The sequence below is a fragment of the Anomaloglossus baeobatrachus genome, chromosome 5 (assembly GCF_048569485.1).
Source record: "Anomaloglossus baeobatrachus isolate aAnoBae1 chromosome 5, aAnoBae1.hap1, whole genome shotgun sequence".
Classification (NCBI taxonomy): domain Eukaryota; kingdom Metazoa; phylum Chordata; class Amphibia; order Anura; family Aromobatidae; genus Anomaloglossus; species Anomaloglossus baeobatrachus.
In genome coordinates, this window is record NC_134357.1 from 184,218,227 (window position 1) to 184,236,094 (window position 17,868).

The 17,868-nt window shown below is 40.5% G+C and overlaps 1 protein-coding gene across 1 annotated transcript in view; it reads right to left on the minus strand.

The window, feature by feature from the left end:
- Window positions 1-436: 436 nt before the first annotated feature.
- LOC142309851 (mannose-binding protein A-like) overlaps window positions 437-17,868 on the minus strand; it is a 225,420-nt gene continuing 207,988 nt past the window's right edge. The window contains exon 8 of the mRNA XM_075347307.1: window positions 437-810. Coding sequence (XP_075203422.1) covers window positions 437-810 — 374 coding nt within the window. The remainder of the gene's footprint in view (window positions 811-17,868) is intronic.

Consider the following 17,868-nt stretch of genomic DNA (forward strand, 5'->3'; position numbering starts at 1 on the left):
TAGTCTTGTGCTTACTAGAGGTGAGCGAAAAAATTTGAGTGGAATTAAATTCTGCTCAATTTTACTAACATCTGTGTTCACCAAATGTACATTCTTTTGTAATTCGCTCTTCACAAGGCATCCACAAGAACCTCTTCATTATTACTAACAGTAGCCTATGCAATATTATATAGGGAAAATAACTGTAGCTTCTCCATCGTCCACTGTATTACAGCCATCCTGCTTCTGATCTCGTACAGTGGGTGTGATGGAGCCATATGATGTTTGCCACCTTTAAAATGCAACCTATAATTCAGATGGATTATACCACTTTCACAAATACTATCAAATTGTCAAGTTTTCACTAGTAATTACGTTTATTAGGCACCTAAGAGTTTACCCGACTAGGCAAAAGGAATAATTACTCGTCATGTATTATTCCAACATTCATCTTCTGTTAAAACTCACAAATATTTAATCTTTTTTCTTGACATGATTTATCATTCCACTTCCCATTTAGATTAATCTCAACACAGTCTTCATCCCCATGTTGATTGGGTTCTCCAGGGTTCCAATTTCTATAACTAATTGATTTTCCATCTGGGTACCGAAAAGTGCCTTCTGTTTGAATGTCAGTAATTCCAAGGTATGGAAACAGGTTGTAATATTGTGCAATTTCTAAAACAGCATTATTCTCTTCAGCATTTCTTGGTGTAGCTAACTCGCCCCCAGCTTTCAGACATAGTGCTTTTGACTCATCGTAGTTTAGCTCTTTCCCACTTGTAACAAATGTTTTTTCTCCAGCGATGGCTCCTCTAGCAAACAGTAAGGCTGAAATATATGAAACAAATTGAAGTAAATGTCAATTATATGTAAAAATATATCTGATTTGAAAATGTAAAACTGTCTCTGAATGAGTCAAAATTCTATGGGCTTAATCAATCAATCATGGCAATAAAAAAAAAATCATTAGCGATGTCCAAGTTTAAATGGAATTGAATTCTACTCAAATATACAAAAGAAACAGCATTTTTGAGAATAAAGATCTTTTAAATTTGCTTTGACTGGTCACTAGTTTGCAGAAATCTAGACGGATGGCAAAGGTTTTAAAAAAAAAAAAAAATCACAAAAAAACATTCTCACCGCAACGCTGACCTGTCTGGCCCCTCCACTGCTTGCAGATCATTGTCCAGTCCTCAGAACCTGCTCTTATTTACCCCATCATGAACCACATCTCCTGGCCTATTTACTTTTTCAGAATGCGATCAGGATTTGAAAGTCACTGTGCATACATGTGCATACATGTTGTGAACAGGTCAAAGACGTGATAGCGCAAAGAAGAGGACCAGACAGTGGGTAGTACTGATTTCTGCCCATTCTTTGGAACTGAACGCCTTATCTGGGAGAAGAGGAGAAAAGAAGTGGCTCTGAGGAACAGAAAGTGGGCAATGAGGAGTGGCGGAGATGGACAGGTAAGCTGTGAGATGAGCAACCCCAGAGCATACCGAACATCTTGTATTTATTATGCTCTGTTGTCTAGAGAGTCCCCAGAATATAATAAAGGACATTTTATATGCAGAAAATAATTTTGTTTCAAATCAAATTTCCTCAAAAAAATCTGATTTTGTACACTTGAATCTTGCCAAATTTGCTCATCTCTAATATAAAAGGACACCAGAAGATATAGAGCAGAACAAAGAGAGGTGGCGGAACATTAGTGGCTGTGACTGTTATGGCATGCCTTTTAGATGCCAGCGCAGCTGCCATTTTTACTCAAGTTAAGTGGATGGTCACTTGCCTGATGTGGCTTTGCCAGCAGTTTTACAGTCAATTTTGTGCCAGCAGAAAATAAATGTAGTTTCTGCGCTGCTGAAAGAGATCTCAAAGAATTCACAGATGAGCTGGATTATTGCGGTTTATTGTCAATGCTAGAATGTCGCTTGTCCAGATGAAGAAGTCAGATGACTTTGAAAGCGGTCGACAATAAACCGCATTAATCCATCTTATCTCCTGGGAATTTTTTCAGCACAAAAGAAAGTGTGACCTACTAGGCTGTGTGCACACATTGCGCTTCTATCACATTTTGTGGTGCATTTTTGAGTGCAGATTTGTCACAAAACCTGAAGGGAATCCTGAGGGCAGCAAAGTCAGTGAGAATCCTGAAGTGTTATGCTGCAGGTTATTTTCTGCACCAAATCTGCAAGTCACAAATAAACAATGTGTGCATGTCAATAATTTCAGGGTTTCTGTGGCATTTTTTCACCTATTGACTTCAATGAAGTCAATCAAAAATGCAAGTATAAAATGATTTTGGATTTAATGCATATTTGCTGCCTTTTTGTAGTGTTTTATATTGCTTTTTGCAAGCATTTTAGACAGCAGTGAATACTACAGAGATAAATAAGCAAAGCCTTTTTGGCTCAGTATCAATGGGAGTGTCAAATGCTCCTCTGTTGGTTACAAGTGTATTAAACATATTATAATGATAACCTGTGGTTATGTGGTTATTTGATTTTCAACCTAGATCTCCTCATTTGTTTGCACTGGCTTAGTTCTCCCTTTGTGAGGCTACCATACGTTCACACCTTGAAGCCATTACTCACACACCCTGTTTACTTTTTTTTTTCTTTATATATAGTGTACATGTTTACCTAGGGACCCTGTGCATCACACTACTATTCATTATTTAAATATTATTTATTTATAATATTATTATAATTTATATTATTTATACAACCAATATGCTGGTTTAATTCAGACAACAATGTTTTTATATTGTGCCCTGGATCTTTTTTGTTTTTTGCATCCTACACATTTCCCTATTTTCTCTTTTTAAATGCTTTTTAATATGTATATCCCTTTGAAGTGTTGTACCAATAAAGGATCTTTACAATAATCATTGGAGAAGGGAGTCTCTTTATTTCTGTTGGATCTACAGAGATAGATATTTGATAGAGTGAGTGACAGTTCTAATACCAGGGCTTGATGCCACAGCTGACACTACACAGCTGACATCAACCCCAACTACCATCAACACTGAACCAGGGCAATCGGGACTAGCTCCCAGATTTCTGCTTTACCATTGGTGGTTATCAAAAATAGGGGGACCAAACGTCATTTATATCATTTATTTATTTAATCATAAAAAGCTGTCCAATAAACTCCACAGGGTGCAATATTCTCATATATGTCAGTCAGGGGGTTGAGTAATTATGTCTATATGTCTGTATGTCAATATATATGCCTGTCTATCTCTATCATCCATCTCTATCTATCTCTATAGCATTCATCAGTGTCCAAAAACGCTAGAAAAATGCATGCAACAACGCATCAAAATCCTGACAAAAATGCAGCAAAATGGGTGAGATGCAGAAATTTCTGCATCCAAAGACTCAAAAAATAGTGATCGGGAATAAGTGAATAGTGCGTCACTGTGGCCCTTAGGGTATGTGCGCACTTTGCGTTTCAACCTGCGTTTCAGCTGCTTTTTAGGTCCGTTTTGAACTGCAGCGTTTTCATGCCAAAAGACATGCGTTTTGCATTTCCATAATAGTCTATGGAAGATGTAGATTTCCAGACCGCACTTTGCGTTTTAAAACGCTGCGTTTAATTTGCATAATTTGTGGCAAAAACCATGCGTTCAAAGAAGCAGCATGTCAATTGTTTTTGCCATTTCTGCAGCGTTTTGCTAACATTGAAGTCAATGAGAAGTATCAAAAAGCAACCAGCATCAAAATTCCTGCTTTTTACATGCTTTTTAGCTGCAGAAACACTGCGTTTTTTACTTCAAAAACGCATGCTTTCAAACATTAAAATAATGGAATAATATGTCCCTTTACACACACACATAATCCGACAATTAAATTTGTGAAAATTATTATTTTATTGCTATTTTAGCAATAAATATTATAAAACCGCTATATTTTCATGAAATATAACTATTTCCTTTATTAATTCAAAAATTATTTATGTTTTGCTTTTTTTTCTCTTTTTTCAGTCTATTTGACTATTTAATCTTTATTTAGTAGTGTCTTGATGTTCAAAATGCATCTGTCAAAACGCAGGTGAAAAAGCATGTAAATTGCGCTGAAAACGCATCTAAAATGCGGTAAATACATATGCGTTTTTAGCGCTAAATATCTGGAAAAGGCAACTTTGGTCAAATCAATTAAGGCAAAAACGTGCGTTCTGAACTGCAAGTAGCACAACGCAAAGTGCGGTCATAGCCTAAATCCCAGTGTTGACAGCTGTCCAAAACAGCAGAAACCCTGTAGTATTGGTTCCATCCAGTTTTGGAACTGGTCAGGGCCGATTAACCCTTTAAATAACACTGTCAGAAATCTAAGTGGTTAAAAGGGGGGGAGAAAACACACCCTTTGCAGAATTGGCCCAATGCCATTGTAAACACAAGTGACAAATATTTCCATGTTACCCCTATGTCATCTGATGACCCCATGGCCTGCTGGATCATGGTATGAGCATAGACTAAGAGGCTGAGTCAGTGAGTGAGTACAATAGTACTGTAATGCATGAGATGAGCGATCAAATTAAAAAATATTAATGTCCCACAGTGGAATTAAGTGAAAAAGTAAATAACTAAATAAAAATGTAAAAAAAAACCACAGGAAAAAAGCACACAAAAACCTGTTTCACCACTAAAAAAAAGCAGCTTTTGTGTTAAAACAAAAAAGTTCATATAATGAGTATCGCCATATCTGGAATGACCTGATGTATAAAATGGTCATGTTATTTATTCTATATGGCCAACGCTGTAAAAAACAATAATAAAAAGTATGCAAAAAAAGTTGCTTTTCATCATACCGACACTGAAGACATGGAATAAAAAGCAGTCATATGTAAAAAAAAATTGTATAAATGAAAATACCAAACTGTCCTGCAAAAAAAAGCTTTAATGTGGCTCATTCAGCAAAAATTAAAAAAGTTTCCACTCTCAAAACAAATTCATTTTTGTCAAATATAGATTTTAATGTGCAAAAGTAGCATAGTATAAAAAAAATGAAAGGGGAAGGAGATGAGCATGGAATTATTATAGCGCCATGGAATAAATGGCGCTATAATAATAAATAATAATAATAATGAGCAGTGAGAATAATATAGAACTTTTATTAATTGTATATAAAATGTATTCATTTGTAAACTAAAACTCTCATATACCCAATTAATTGTTGAGTATATTAGGGAGCATTGTTGCGTTCTAGAGAAGTTGTACAGTATTCAATTATGAGCCACTAAAGTCCCTAAGTGTAGTTTACAGGGTTGATGTATTAAACTCTAAGCAATGTCTCTTAATAAATTTAATTGGTCAGTGGTAGGTGTTAATTTATATCTGATTATCAACTTGAATAGAAAGCCACGTAGATTGCTGTAATAGTTTATAGGTGGTGATGAGCGAGCACTAAAATGTTGGGGTGCTCATTATTCGAATCAAGCATGTTGGCCTGTTTGGGTGCTCAACTCGAGTAACGTGTATGATGGAAGTCAGTGGGAAATTCGAGCATTTTTCCAGAAGACCATCTCAGGAATGCTGGGGGAAGGAAAATCACTGAATAAATGAAAACAGCACTCAAATGGAATGGAAACAGCATTCGAAAGATGCTTGGACACATCTCTGACTCCCAGGTCACTGCTGGCAACAATGTTGTCAGAGTATTACACCATTTTAATGGACTGACAATAAAACATACAAAACCAAAGATAAAATGCATTTTACAGAAAAATACGTTAGGAAACATTCTTTCCTGTATAACAACTTTTATATAAAGCAAATTAAAAAGAGAAAGAAAAAGAAAACGCCTCCTCCACCCCTTAACCCCTTAACGACCGCGGGCCGTAAAATTACGTCCTTGCGGTCATAATGTTACTGCCCGCGGTCTGCCGGCAGCATCATGCTGCGATCGGCACACATCTCAGCTGATTTTCACAGCTGAGATGTGTGCCTGCTAGGCACGAGCAGAATCGTTATCTGCTCGTGCCGTTTAACCCCTTATATGGCGCTGTCAATATGTGACAGCGCCATTATAAGCGCGATCGCGGTAAACATTTACTTACCGCCCAATACCGGAAGTCACGTGACGCGATCACGTGACTCCCGATAGTTGTCATGGTAGCACAGGGTCATGTGATGACTCCTGTACTACACCTGACTTGCTTTCACTTTCGCTATGCCAGCGGCACAGCAAAAGAGAAAGAGAGCGTATCTGCTGTTTACAGCCTTGTAGCTGTGATCAGCAAATACTGCAGAGCGATCGGAATGCTGATCGCAATAGCCCCCTAGGGGGACTAGTAAAATAAAAAAAAAGTTAAAAAAAAAGTTTTAAAAAATTTAAAAAAACCAAAAAAAACTAAAAGTTCAAATCACCCCCCATTCGCCCCTTGAAAATTAAAGGGTTAAAAAATAAAAAAATATACACACATTTGGTATCGCCGCGTTCAGAAATGCCCGATCTATCAAAATATAAAATCAATTAATCTGATCAGTATACGGCGTAGTGGCAAAAAAATTCCAAATGCCAAAACGATCTTTTTTTGTCGCCACAACTTTTGCGCAAAATGCAATAAGAGGCGATCAAAACGTAGCATCTGCGTAAAAGTGGTACCGTTAAAAACATCTGCTCGAGATGCAAAAAATAAGCTGTCATTGAGCCATAGATCCCGAAAAATGAGAACGCTACGGGTCATGGAATATGGCGTAAAACGTGTGCCACTTTTTTCGGACAAACTTCCGATTTTTTTTTAACCCCTTATATAAAAGTAAACCTATAAATGTTTGGTGTCTACGAATTCACACTAACCTGTGGCATCACACCCACACATCAGTTTTACCATATAGTGAACACAGTGAATAAAATATCTCAAAAACCATAGTGCTATCGCACTTTTTTTTGCAATTTTTCTGCATTTGGAATTTTTTTGCCGTTTTCTAGTACACTATATGGTAAAACTGATGGTCTCATTTAAAAATACAGCTCGTTCCGCAAAAAATGAGCCCTCACATGACCATAGTGACTAAAAAATAAAAAAGTTACGTCTCTCAGAAAAAGAATGGCAAAAAAAACCCCGGAAAGCGAAAAATCGGCCGGTCGTGAAGGGGTTAAGCTATGTTGACACAAAGCGTTCTTTCAAAAAGGTTGAAGTTTTGCATTTCAGTCAGGAAAAAAAATATGTGCATTGCATATCAACAGGGTCATCATGTGTGTTCTTTGTTACAAAAATCATTGATGACCAAAATTTTCATTATTCATAACACTGTGAACTACCTACCCATTATTTCCTACTAAGTAACTTGTAACGTCCCTAAATTCCCTATTAGGTCTTCAATACTATACCCCGCTGTACTATGTTCAATAAATGTTCTCTATTTTTTAAAGAATTTTTCTGTATTTTTTTCTTTTTGCTTCTCCGTCTCTATTTTGTTAAAAATCAAATCATCAGTTTCTCTAGCATCTCTACTACTTCTCATATCCATGGCAACTGCTTTTCTAACCAATGTCTGAGAATGCATTTCCTTGCTACCATCAATACCATGTGGATTATTAGGGGGACACTTCATCTTCTGTCCTCCTCTCCCTCCCGTGTGGCAACAGAATGCAAAATGCAGGCCTGAAAGATTTTTGGCTTGCAAAGTCTCCTTAAGGAGAATAGTGTTCCCCCGTGGTCCCCACATAGCTTTCTCATGAGCCAGATCAGACACCCCCATACTTTGCACTGACGAGGGGCAAGCACCCCGAAACACCGTGTCTGCAAATTGGGATTCTGATCTGGCTTATATATCCTGAGTCATATTGCAAAGGATTGTTGAAAATCCACTTGTGACTTTTAGGATCGCTACTTCCAATAGGTGGCGCTGTGCTAGAGTTTGTCTCCTTTACTGGAGAGACAATTTGAAAGATTTTAGGGACTTCTACACTCCAGATATTTTTTTTTTAATCAAGTACATCTTCCCATATGTTTTGAATGTTTGGACATTCCCATAGACAGTGAAATAGATTTGCTCTCCTTAAACTACATTTTGGGCAGGCAGGTAGTGTGTTGGTGAGTTTCGTAACTAAAGATTAAATGTGTATGTCGTGTTATCTATTATTTTGAAGTGCATTTCCCTCCACTGCACATTGATCATGAACTTCCTTTCTTTATTCCACCCTTCTAGAATTTTGTCATGTAACTCTGGATCCTGTATGGCTTTGTCCCATCCCGAGAAGATTTCCTCACTCCTGCCTGATTGTATCTCCATCCTTAATTTACTATATATTACTGACAATGAGTGTCAACCTCTCGTCCTGCCTATCAGCAGATCAAATTGTCCCAGTTTCTCTGCCTTACCTAAATCATTTACCAGTGAGCAGTAGTGCTGCATTACTTGATTATATTGGAAAACTTAGTGACCACCCAAACTATATTTTTGTGAGAATTCATACCACGTTAGAAATCTCCCTCTCTCTATATCCAACAAATCTCTCACTTTAACAATTCCTCTGTTTCCATTTTGCCTATAGTTTATTTTGACTCGCTTGCGGAAACTTATGGATTGCTCCATATTGTGATGAACTTTGAGGCTCCAAATGGGAGTTTATATATGTTGCAGACAATTTTCCATGTCGCGATGGTGTCACTCAATAGCACACTAGATTTCACTTGGTAGTTCCCCACTTTTCATATGTAGCAATGGCACTAAATCATATGGTGCTGCCAGCTCCACCTCTAGGGTTGTGTTTGAAACGGATTTGATGTGTTGACCCAATCTCTAACATGTCAGAAAATGGCCCCTAAATTATAAGTTCTACTTAATGGCATCTGTAGTACTCCCTCCAACTTCGAGAATGCCAATTTCTTGTACGTGATTCTCAGACTTTTTCCTTCCCATAAGAATTTTATAAAGGTGGTTTGAACCCTTAGTACATCTGTGTGTTTTAAGAGTAGAGGTATGGCTTGCATTTGGTATAACAGGCATGGAAAGCTAATCATTATAATTAAATGCGCCCTACCAAAAAGGGATAGGGTTAGCTCCTTCCAGCTGTCTAGTTCTTTTACTATCTTGTCTATCAGATGACTGTAATTGAGGCTGTATAATGACGTGGCTTCTCTCCCTATTTTATATTTCATATGGTGCATTGCTATTTTAAATTCCCAACCCTCTCTGACTCTACTCTTTGACTGGTTTAAAAAAAAGCAATTGGCTCTTATCAATATTTAATTTATATCCTGAAAAGGATCCAAAGTATTTAAAAATTTCCAATATTCGTCTGAGTTGTCTCTCTGGGTCAGATATAAACAATAGCATGTCATCCGCAAAACATATTAATTTGATTTCTTTCTATCCTACTTTAATGCTGAAATAGCTATTTGACCTAATTAAGTGTTCCGCTAATGCTCTAGTGCATGGTCGAACAGAAGAGAAGACAGTGGACATCCTTGTCTAGTGCCTTTTTTAATGCTATTTGGTCTGATAGGAAGCCTGGGTCTATATTCTGGCCAGCGGATTCGTATAAATTGCTGTAAGATACTTCCTGAATGTCCCTTTTATCCCAAATTTGTCAAGTACTAGGTCAAGCCATTTCCAATCTACATTATTGAAAGCCTTCTCGGCGTCCAAGGCTAACAAGGCTGGGCTTCCCTTGACTAGTCCTCCCCTCTTAATACCATCCTGTCCTGGCAAAACCATTCTGATATTGAAAATTGCTGCTCTATTTTTGATGAAGCCAACTTGGTGTGGCCCTATAAGTGTGGGGAGTCGTTGAGCCAACTTATCTGTCAGTATTTTGGAAAGACTTTTAACCCTTTCATGACTGCAGGCAGTAAAGTAACTTCCTATTTTTACGTGACTTAACAACCAGGGACGTAATTACTGCCTAAAATTCATTTGATTGCCATGGCCATAGCAATGGCTTTCAAATGATGCCCCATGCTGTTTCTTACAGCAGGGGACCTTTACTTGACCCCAGGGGGTTGCCTCGCCATCCCCCTTCCATGATTGTTGTGATTGGCGGTTCAAATCTGAACCGCCAATCACAGCAATCGCACTGTTTCACACAAAATAAATACCTAAAATAGTGCGAGCCAGCTATGATCGGTGCTTCAGGAGCACTGACCATTGGCTGGAGGCCAGCAAACACGGTGCCCCCCTGATTGGAGCAATCATGTGCAATCCCTCCAATCAGCATGCGGGGGGGTAGTAGCTGACCTGGCGGTGACGTCTCTCTCAAGGCTTGTTTTGGCCTGAGAGCCCTCCCTCAGCCAGTCTTGCACCGTGCCCCTGCTGGGACTTGTAGTTCCACGCTTCCGCCGCTGCCTGATCCCCGTTGCGCTGTCCGATCTTCACCGAGCTGCCCGATCTCTGATACGCTGCCTGTAAGTACTGCCCCTCCTCCAATCTCTCCATTCCCCCACCCTCCGATTTTTCCATCCCCCCTTCTTCTCCATGGCTTTTCTTGTCCCCATTCCCTCCTCCTCTCCCCCCTCGGCTTCTCCTGTCCCCCTCCAACAACCCTTTGACAGCTGCCGCCGCTGTCCAGTTCCTCCTGCTGGGTCATGAGATCTTAATCTGTCTGAACTCTTCTGCCAGTGAGTCCCTCCAATACTGGGTCCTTCCTGGGTCCTAGCTTCAGTCATCCATCTAGCTGCCTGTTGCAGAGTTCCTCTGGTCACTGATTTTCCCGATCCTGTGAGTATAATTTTTATTTTGTCTGTCATCCCCCATCCCTTTTTGCACCCCATCCGTCCGTGCATCCTGCAGCCGCCAATCTGTGATGCACATCACAGATCGGCATCCATGCTCCATTTAGGGCAGGATTTTTTATTTTGTCTGTCATTGCAAGTTGGTTTTTGCATCCCATCCATCTGTGTGTCCTGCAGCCGCCGATCTCTGATCTGTGTTGCACATCACAGATCGGCATCCGTGCCCCATTTTGGTCAGGATTATTTTTTTTTGTCCATTATCCCAGGTCGCTTTTTGCACCCCATCCATCCGTGCATCCTGCAGGCGCAGATCGCTGATCCATAATGCACATCACAGATCGGCATCCATGCTCCATTTTGGTCAGGAATTTTTTTTGTTTTTTTTACTGAACTTTATTTACTATGTTTCTTTTTTATGTTACCAAATTTGAATCTACTTTCTGTTTTTTCTTCTTCTATCTGGGTTTTTTTCTACTCAAAGAAACTTGATTCACAGAAACACACACACACACACAGTTTAATTTTTTGAGGTTTTTTAACACACGCCCAACACACTCTACACAATGTCCCACAGATAGGTTCCTTGGGGGGGTCACATGTGGGTGTTTCCACAGTTTAGGTACATCAGTGGTTCTTCAAACGTAACATGGCGCCCGCTAATGATTCCAGACAATCTTGAGTTTGAAAAGTCAAATGGCACTTTTTGCCTTCTGAGCCCTGCCGTATCAGAATACTCAGGAGAAATTGCCCAACATATTTTGAGGTCCATTTTATCTTGTTGCCCTTGTGAAAATTAAAGAAAAGCGACTAGGAGAACATAATTGTGGTAAACAAATTTTTTTTTTATTTTCACGGCGCAACATTAAAAAATTCACTGAAGCACCTGGAGGTTGAAAGTGCTCAGCATACATCTACATAGGTTCACTTGGGTGTGTAGTTTCCAAATTGGTATCACTTGTGGGAGGTTTCCACTGTTTAGGCACCCCAGGGGGTCTCCAAACGCAACCTGGCATCCGCTAATGATTCCAGCTAATTTTGCTTTCAAACAGTCAAATGGTGCTCCTTCACTTACGAGCCCTGCCATGTGCCCAGGCAATTGATTTCCACCACATATGAAGTATCTGCATACTGAGGAGAAATTGTGCAATAAATTTTAAGGTGCATTTATTCCTGATAACCTTATGAAAATGCAAAATTTTATGGCAAAAGTAAAATTTTTGTGTAAAAAAGTAAAATTTTCATTTATTCCTTCCACATTGTTTTGGTTCCTGTGAAACACTTAAAGGGTTAATAAACTTCTTGGATGTGGTTTTGAACAGTTTGAGGGGTGCAGTTTTTAGAATGGTGTTACTTTTGCGTATTTTCTGTCACCTCGGCCTCTCAAAGTCATTTCAAATGTGATGTGGTCCCTAAAAAAATTGCTTTGTAAATTTTGTTGGAAAAATTAGAAATTGCTGATAAACTTTGAACACTTAACTTCTTAACAAAATAAAATTTTGTTTCGAAAATTGCACTGATGTAAAGTAGACATGTGGGAAATGTTATTTAGTAACTATTTTCTGGGACATATCTCTTGGATTTACGGGTATAAAATTTTCAAATCACAAATTTTTCAAAACTTTCGCCAAATTTCCGAAATTTTCACAAATAAATGCAAAAATATCGGTCTAAGTTTACCACTATCATGAAGTACAATATGTCATGAAAAAAAATGTCAGAAACACCGGGACAAGTTGAAGCATTCCAGAGTTATAACCTGCCAAAATGACACTTCTCTGTATTGCAAAAAATGGCCTGGTTATAAGGGTGTTTTAGTGGCCGGGGGTGAAGAGGTTAACATCCTGATTTATTAAGGATATTGGTTGGTATGAAGATGGATTATTTACATGTTTTCCGTTTTTATATCGCACTTTAATGTAAGCCGTGTTTCTTGAGTCTAATAAAACTTTATTTTCCAATGTACAATTAAATACTTTTGTCAATGTGTGTGAAATGTTTTCTTTTAATATCTTATAGACCAAGAAGGAACGTTTAACGATCAACAGATGGACAAGTGCTTGTGGCCAGGATCGCTACATTTTCTTGACGGCACACTGGGTGAGCCTTGTGGAGGCCGGTACAGAGTTGTACCCTTGGACAGCACAAATACTATCAAACTCAAGGAATTGACGCCCTTGTTCAAAGAGTTCTGCTTGTTATTATTATTACTATTATTATTTATTATTATAGCGCCATTTATTCCATGGCGCTTTACAAGTGAAAGAGGGTATACGTACAACAATCATTAACAGTACAAAACAGACTGGTATAGGAGGAGAGAGGACCCTGCCCGCGAGGTCTCACAGTCTACAGGGAATGGGTGATGGTACAATAGGTGAGGACAGAGCTGGTTGCGCAGTGGTCTACTGGACTGAGGGCTATTGTAGGTTGTAGGTTTGTTGGAAGAGGTGGGTCTTGAGGTTCCTCTTGAAGCTTTCCATGGTAGTGTTCTGGTAGTTCCTCTACTTCCTACACCAGTTGCTGCACCCCCTCCTCCTCCTACATCTCTGAATTGTCATCTCCAAGCACGTTGTTCATATCAGTTGGAAGCTGTAAGCACTTTCTCTGTGAAGCAACAACAGGCTCTACTTAAACTAACAAGTGACAAACCGCACACTGCCGCAGAGTTGTTGAAAGGTATAACAAACAAACAAACAAACCAGACAGAACTGTGACTCTCACCGCTTAATCTACAACCAGGAATGGTCGTGTATCATAATGGCTGTAACCTTTTGGAGGCTCTAAAACTTGGCAAGCTGTAACACATACAATGCCTGGCCCACGTGCTCAATATAGTGGTTCAATGGTTTCTGAAAACCTACCCAGATTTGTCTGAGCTACTTGTGAAGGTATGCCGTATATGCATTCATCTCTGCAAGTAAGCTATAGCTGTCGCCGGTCTGGCAGTGCTGCGGCAAAACTTGCAAATGCCAGCTCACTGACTGGTGTACTACATGACTACATACTGGAACTAGACATTGCACAAGTTAGCAAGGCTTTGTGAGCAGAGTGCAGTAGTTGAATACCAGCTACGACATGCCTGTTGGTACTCTCCTTAGCCTCTGAACATAGTAACCAAAAACTGGTCATGTATGTCTGACATCTGTGAGCTTTGAGGAATCAACCAAGATGATGAACGGCTATGACGCCATAATCGGTATAACCATCCTGCTTCTGTTTCTGCTGAAACACCAGCTGGTAAAAATTAAAGCGGAAGCTTTGCATGTGGACCAGTTGGAGTTGGAGGTAGCAAGTACACAGGGTAATACTACCAAGCCCAGCCTCATCTCATCTTCTCAACACAGGCTGGGTGATAATGAGAAGGAGGAGGAGGCAGACGAGGAGATGGAGAGTTATCCACCTAGTGGGGACAGGAAAGTCTTGCTTGTTGGGAGTCTGGCACATATGGCTAACTTTTTGTCCCCCTGCCTTTTCCATGATCCTTACATTATACACATTTTGGTCAATGTTCACCCTTCTTGACCCATGCTACAAGGAGAACATTCCATCTCTCCTTCCTGAGTGGAGAGGGCTAGTAAAATGGTGCAATACCAGAAGGCCCTAGTTGAACAATTAGTACAAAAATTTCCCATCTGACAATGCTGGCAGCAGAGGTCATAGTTCCTTGGAACACCAAAGAAGAGACAAGAGAGACATACACCAGGTGTAACAGAGGCAGAAGAACATTATCAAAGGTCTGGGATAATTTCATTAATTGGGTATCCAAGCTGGGCAGGTGGCATGAACTGTCCCTTTACACCTTGGAGGTGCTGTATTGCCCTGCTGCTAGTGTTTAGTGAGAGTGGACTTTTAGTCCCGGCCGGGGGCATAACTGTTGGATGCATACACTTGTCAACTGAAAATGCTGACAGACTGACTTACATCAAAATGAACATGGTCTGAAACATAAAGCAAATTCAAATGTTACTTTTTTCATTGGTGTATACCCATGCACTCTTTCTAACCCAAAAAAAGGTATATGGTTCATGTTTTTTTTTTCTTGACCTCCTCCTTCATCATATCAACAGGGTCAACATGCAGCCCTTGCTCCAAATTTTTACAGGACCATCAGGTGGATCTCACTCATAAATTTGAAAGGGCCATCAGGAGGCCCTTACTCACAAATTTTGGAGGGACATTATGTGGCCCTCATTCATAAATGTAGGAGGGCACTTAGGCTGCTCTCATTCATACATTTAGGTGGACTATCAGGCAACCCTCTCTTCTACATTTTGGGGGACAATCAGAAGGCCGTAACTCATAATTATTAGAAGGCCATCCTTCGGTACCCAAACGCCACTATTTAAACTGTGGGCCATCCCCGCCTTACACCAGAACATGTCCTATAACATTACCCGTGCTCTGACCTACGCAGTTACTGGGAAGGGCCACTTAAAAAGTGACAAGTGGACAAGTGCTAGTGGCCAGGGACACTACATTTTCCTGACGGCACACTGGGTGAAACTTGTGGAGGCTGGGACTGATTCAGACCCTGTGATGGCACATGAGCTACCCTAATCATTGTGGGCCCTAGTTACACAAACTTTCCTCCGCATCCTACACGTTTCTGCACCCCCTCCTCCTCCAAATATGTCATCTCGGAGAACGTCATCCATATCAGTCGCAAACTGACTTGCTCAGTGAAGGGGCAAAAGGCTCTGCTGAAACTAAATTTGTTTAGGTAACAAACAGCACACTGCCGCAGAGATGTTGAAAGGTATAACAGACCAGACATAACTGTGGCTCTCGCCATTGAACCTACCACTAGACATGGTCACGTTGCAGCTCTGAAATTTGCAAGCTCGCATACATACTATGCCATGTGTTCAACTTAGTAGTTCAGCGCTTTTTGAAAACTACCCAGATTTACCTAAGGTAACTGTCCAGTTACGGTGTGTGTGCCAGTTTCTGCAAGTCATCTATTGCTGCCATCAGTCTGGCAGTACTGCAGCAGTGCTTGTAAATGCCAGCTCACTGACTGGTGTGCAACCTGACCACGCTCTGGAACTCCACATTACACATGTTTGCAAGGCTTTGTGAGCAGCAGAGGTCAGCAGTTGACAGTAGTACAACATGCCTGTCGACATTCCTGACAGCCTCTTCACATAAGAACCAACGAGTGGGCATGGATGTCTGACATCTAATATCTCTGTGGTTCAAGAAAACGTTGAGGAATTAACTAAGATGGTTAGCGGCGATGACACCATAATCAGCTTAACCATCCTGCTTCTGTGTCAACTAATGCTCGCTGCACTCAATTAAAGAGGAAGATTTGCATGTGGACCAGGTGGAGATGGAGAAAGAAAGTCCTCCGGATGCTACTTGCGTGTGTATATCCTGACTCCTTGCCCTGGAAAATGTTTGCGTTTAGGCGTGTGGACACTCAGGCTTTCCTCAACCTCATGGTGCGGCTGTTCAGTGGTAATCGGTCCCCAGCCGCCACCAGAGTACCAGGATACTTGATCAAGCACCAAATAGTGTTGAGCATCCTGATGCTAGATTGAGAACTGAGCAGTGCCCAGCATGCTCGCCCATCACTATTTATAGGGTTACGCTATTGATCATGATCAGTGGTATACTGCCAATGGAGGCAGGCTATTCAACTGCTATGAGGCCCATGAGCAGGGGGGGTCTGCCAAACCCCAGCATCTGCTTCAGCTGGATGTGCGTCCAAGGGCGTGCATCCAGCTGAAATGCATTGTAGCACAGAGACCAGTCAGTCCCTGCATTGCAAATGTGCCTGCCAATTAAGGAAATTAATTTTCACTGCTCCCCATGTCCATTATCCCGCCCATTTTCTGCACTGAAGCTGCTGCTGAGAGGTGGGTGGGATTATGGATATGGGAAGCACAGAATATTCATTTTCTAATAACAGCACACGTGATTACCCAGCAATGGCTTGCTGCAGCTTCTGGGCGATCACGTGTGCTGCTATTAAAAAGATAATGAATATTTACTGCTCCACACACCCATAATCTTAGGCGTGGGGAGTAGCAAATATGCCGGCAACTGACGCCGCTATAAGTAGGTGCACATAACTGTGACATGATGTTTTTCGCCGCTTACATGCTGAATCAGTTGCGGACATTAAAGGTGAACACTGAGCACTGGGAGAGCGGAGGGGATGTGAGTAAATCATTTATATACTGTGTGCGGCATGATTGGTACATATATAAAAAGATGGGGCCATGTACCGGAATGAGACCATAATGAGAGCCATGCACCAGGATGGGGACAAATACACCAGGTGGGGCTATAATGAGGGCCCGGTACAAGCATGGGGCCATGATGAGAGCTATGTACTAGGATGGGGACATATATTCCTGGATGGTGCCATGATGAGGTCTATGTATCAGGATGGGAAAACATACCAGGAGGGGCCAAGGATGTGGACATATAAACAAGGATGGGGACATATACCAAGATATGTCCATACATATCAGGATGGGGACATAAATACTAGGATGGGTGCTGGATGGGGACATGTTTTCCAAGGGACATATTTACAGGGAAGTCGTACAGGTTATGGGACATTAGTACAGGATGGAAGACATTACTACATAATGAAGGGGGCAATTCATATGTCTTTATAGGATTTAGAATGCTACAATAGAACATACATCTGACCAGCATGTGGGGGAGCTAGGTCCAAACTTTTCAGCGGGGCCCATCGGACTCTAATTACACCACTGGGTGACAGCTTGCCTTTAGAAATAAATCTATTTTGTTTGGGGGGCATGGCAAGCTACATTATTATGACACATAAAACAATGTTTTATAGCATAATGTATTATGGCATGATGTATAATAGCACATGGTACAATGTACAGTATTATGGCACATGACACTTTGTATTATGGCAAATATCACCATCTATTATGGCACACTGCAAAATGTATTATGCCACATGGCACAATGTATTATGGCTTCATGTATAATGGCACATGGCACCATTTATCATGGAACTTTTATTTTAAGGCAATTTGTTGGACAATGTGTTGCCTCACATACATGCACGCCTAGATTTAAGAACACCTGTTATTCCCATCTCCAAGACTCCATCTTAATGTGTAGTGGATTATTCCACCTACTACATATTAGGATAGGCTCTTGGAGATGGAAATAACAGGTGTTCTTAAATCTAGACGTGCATGTATT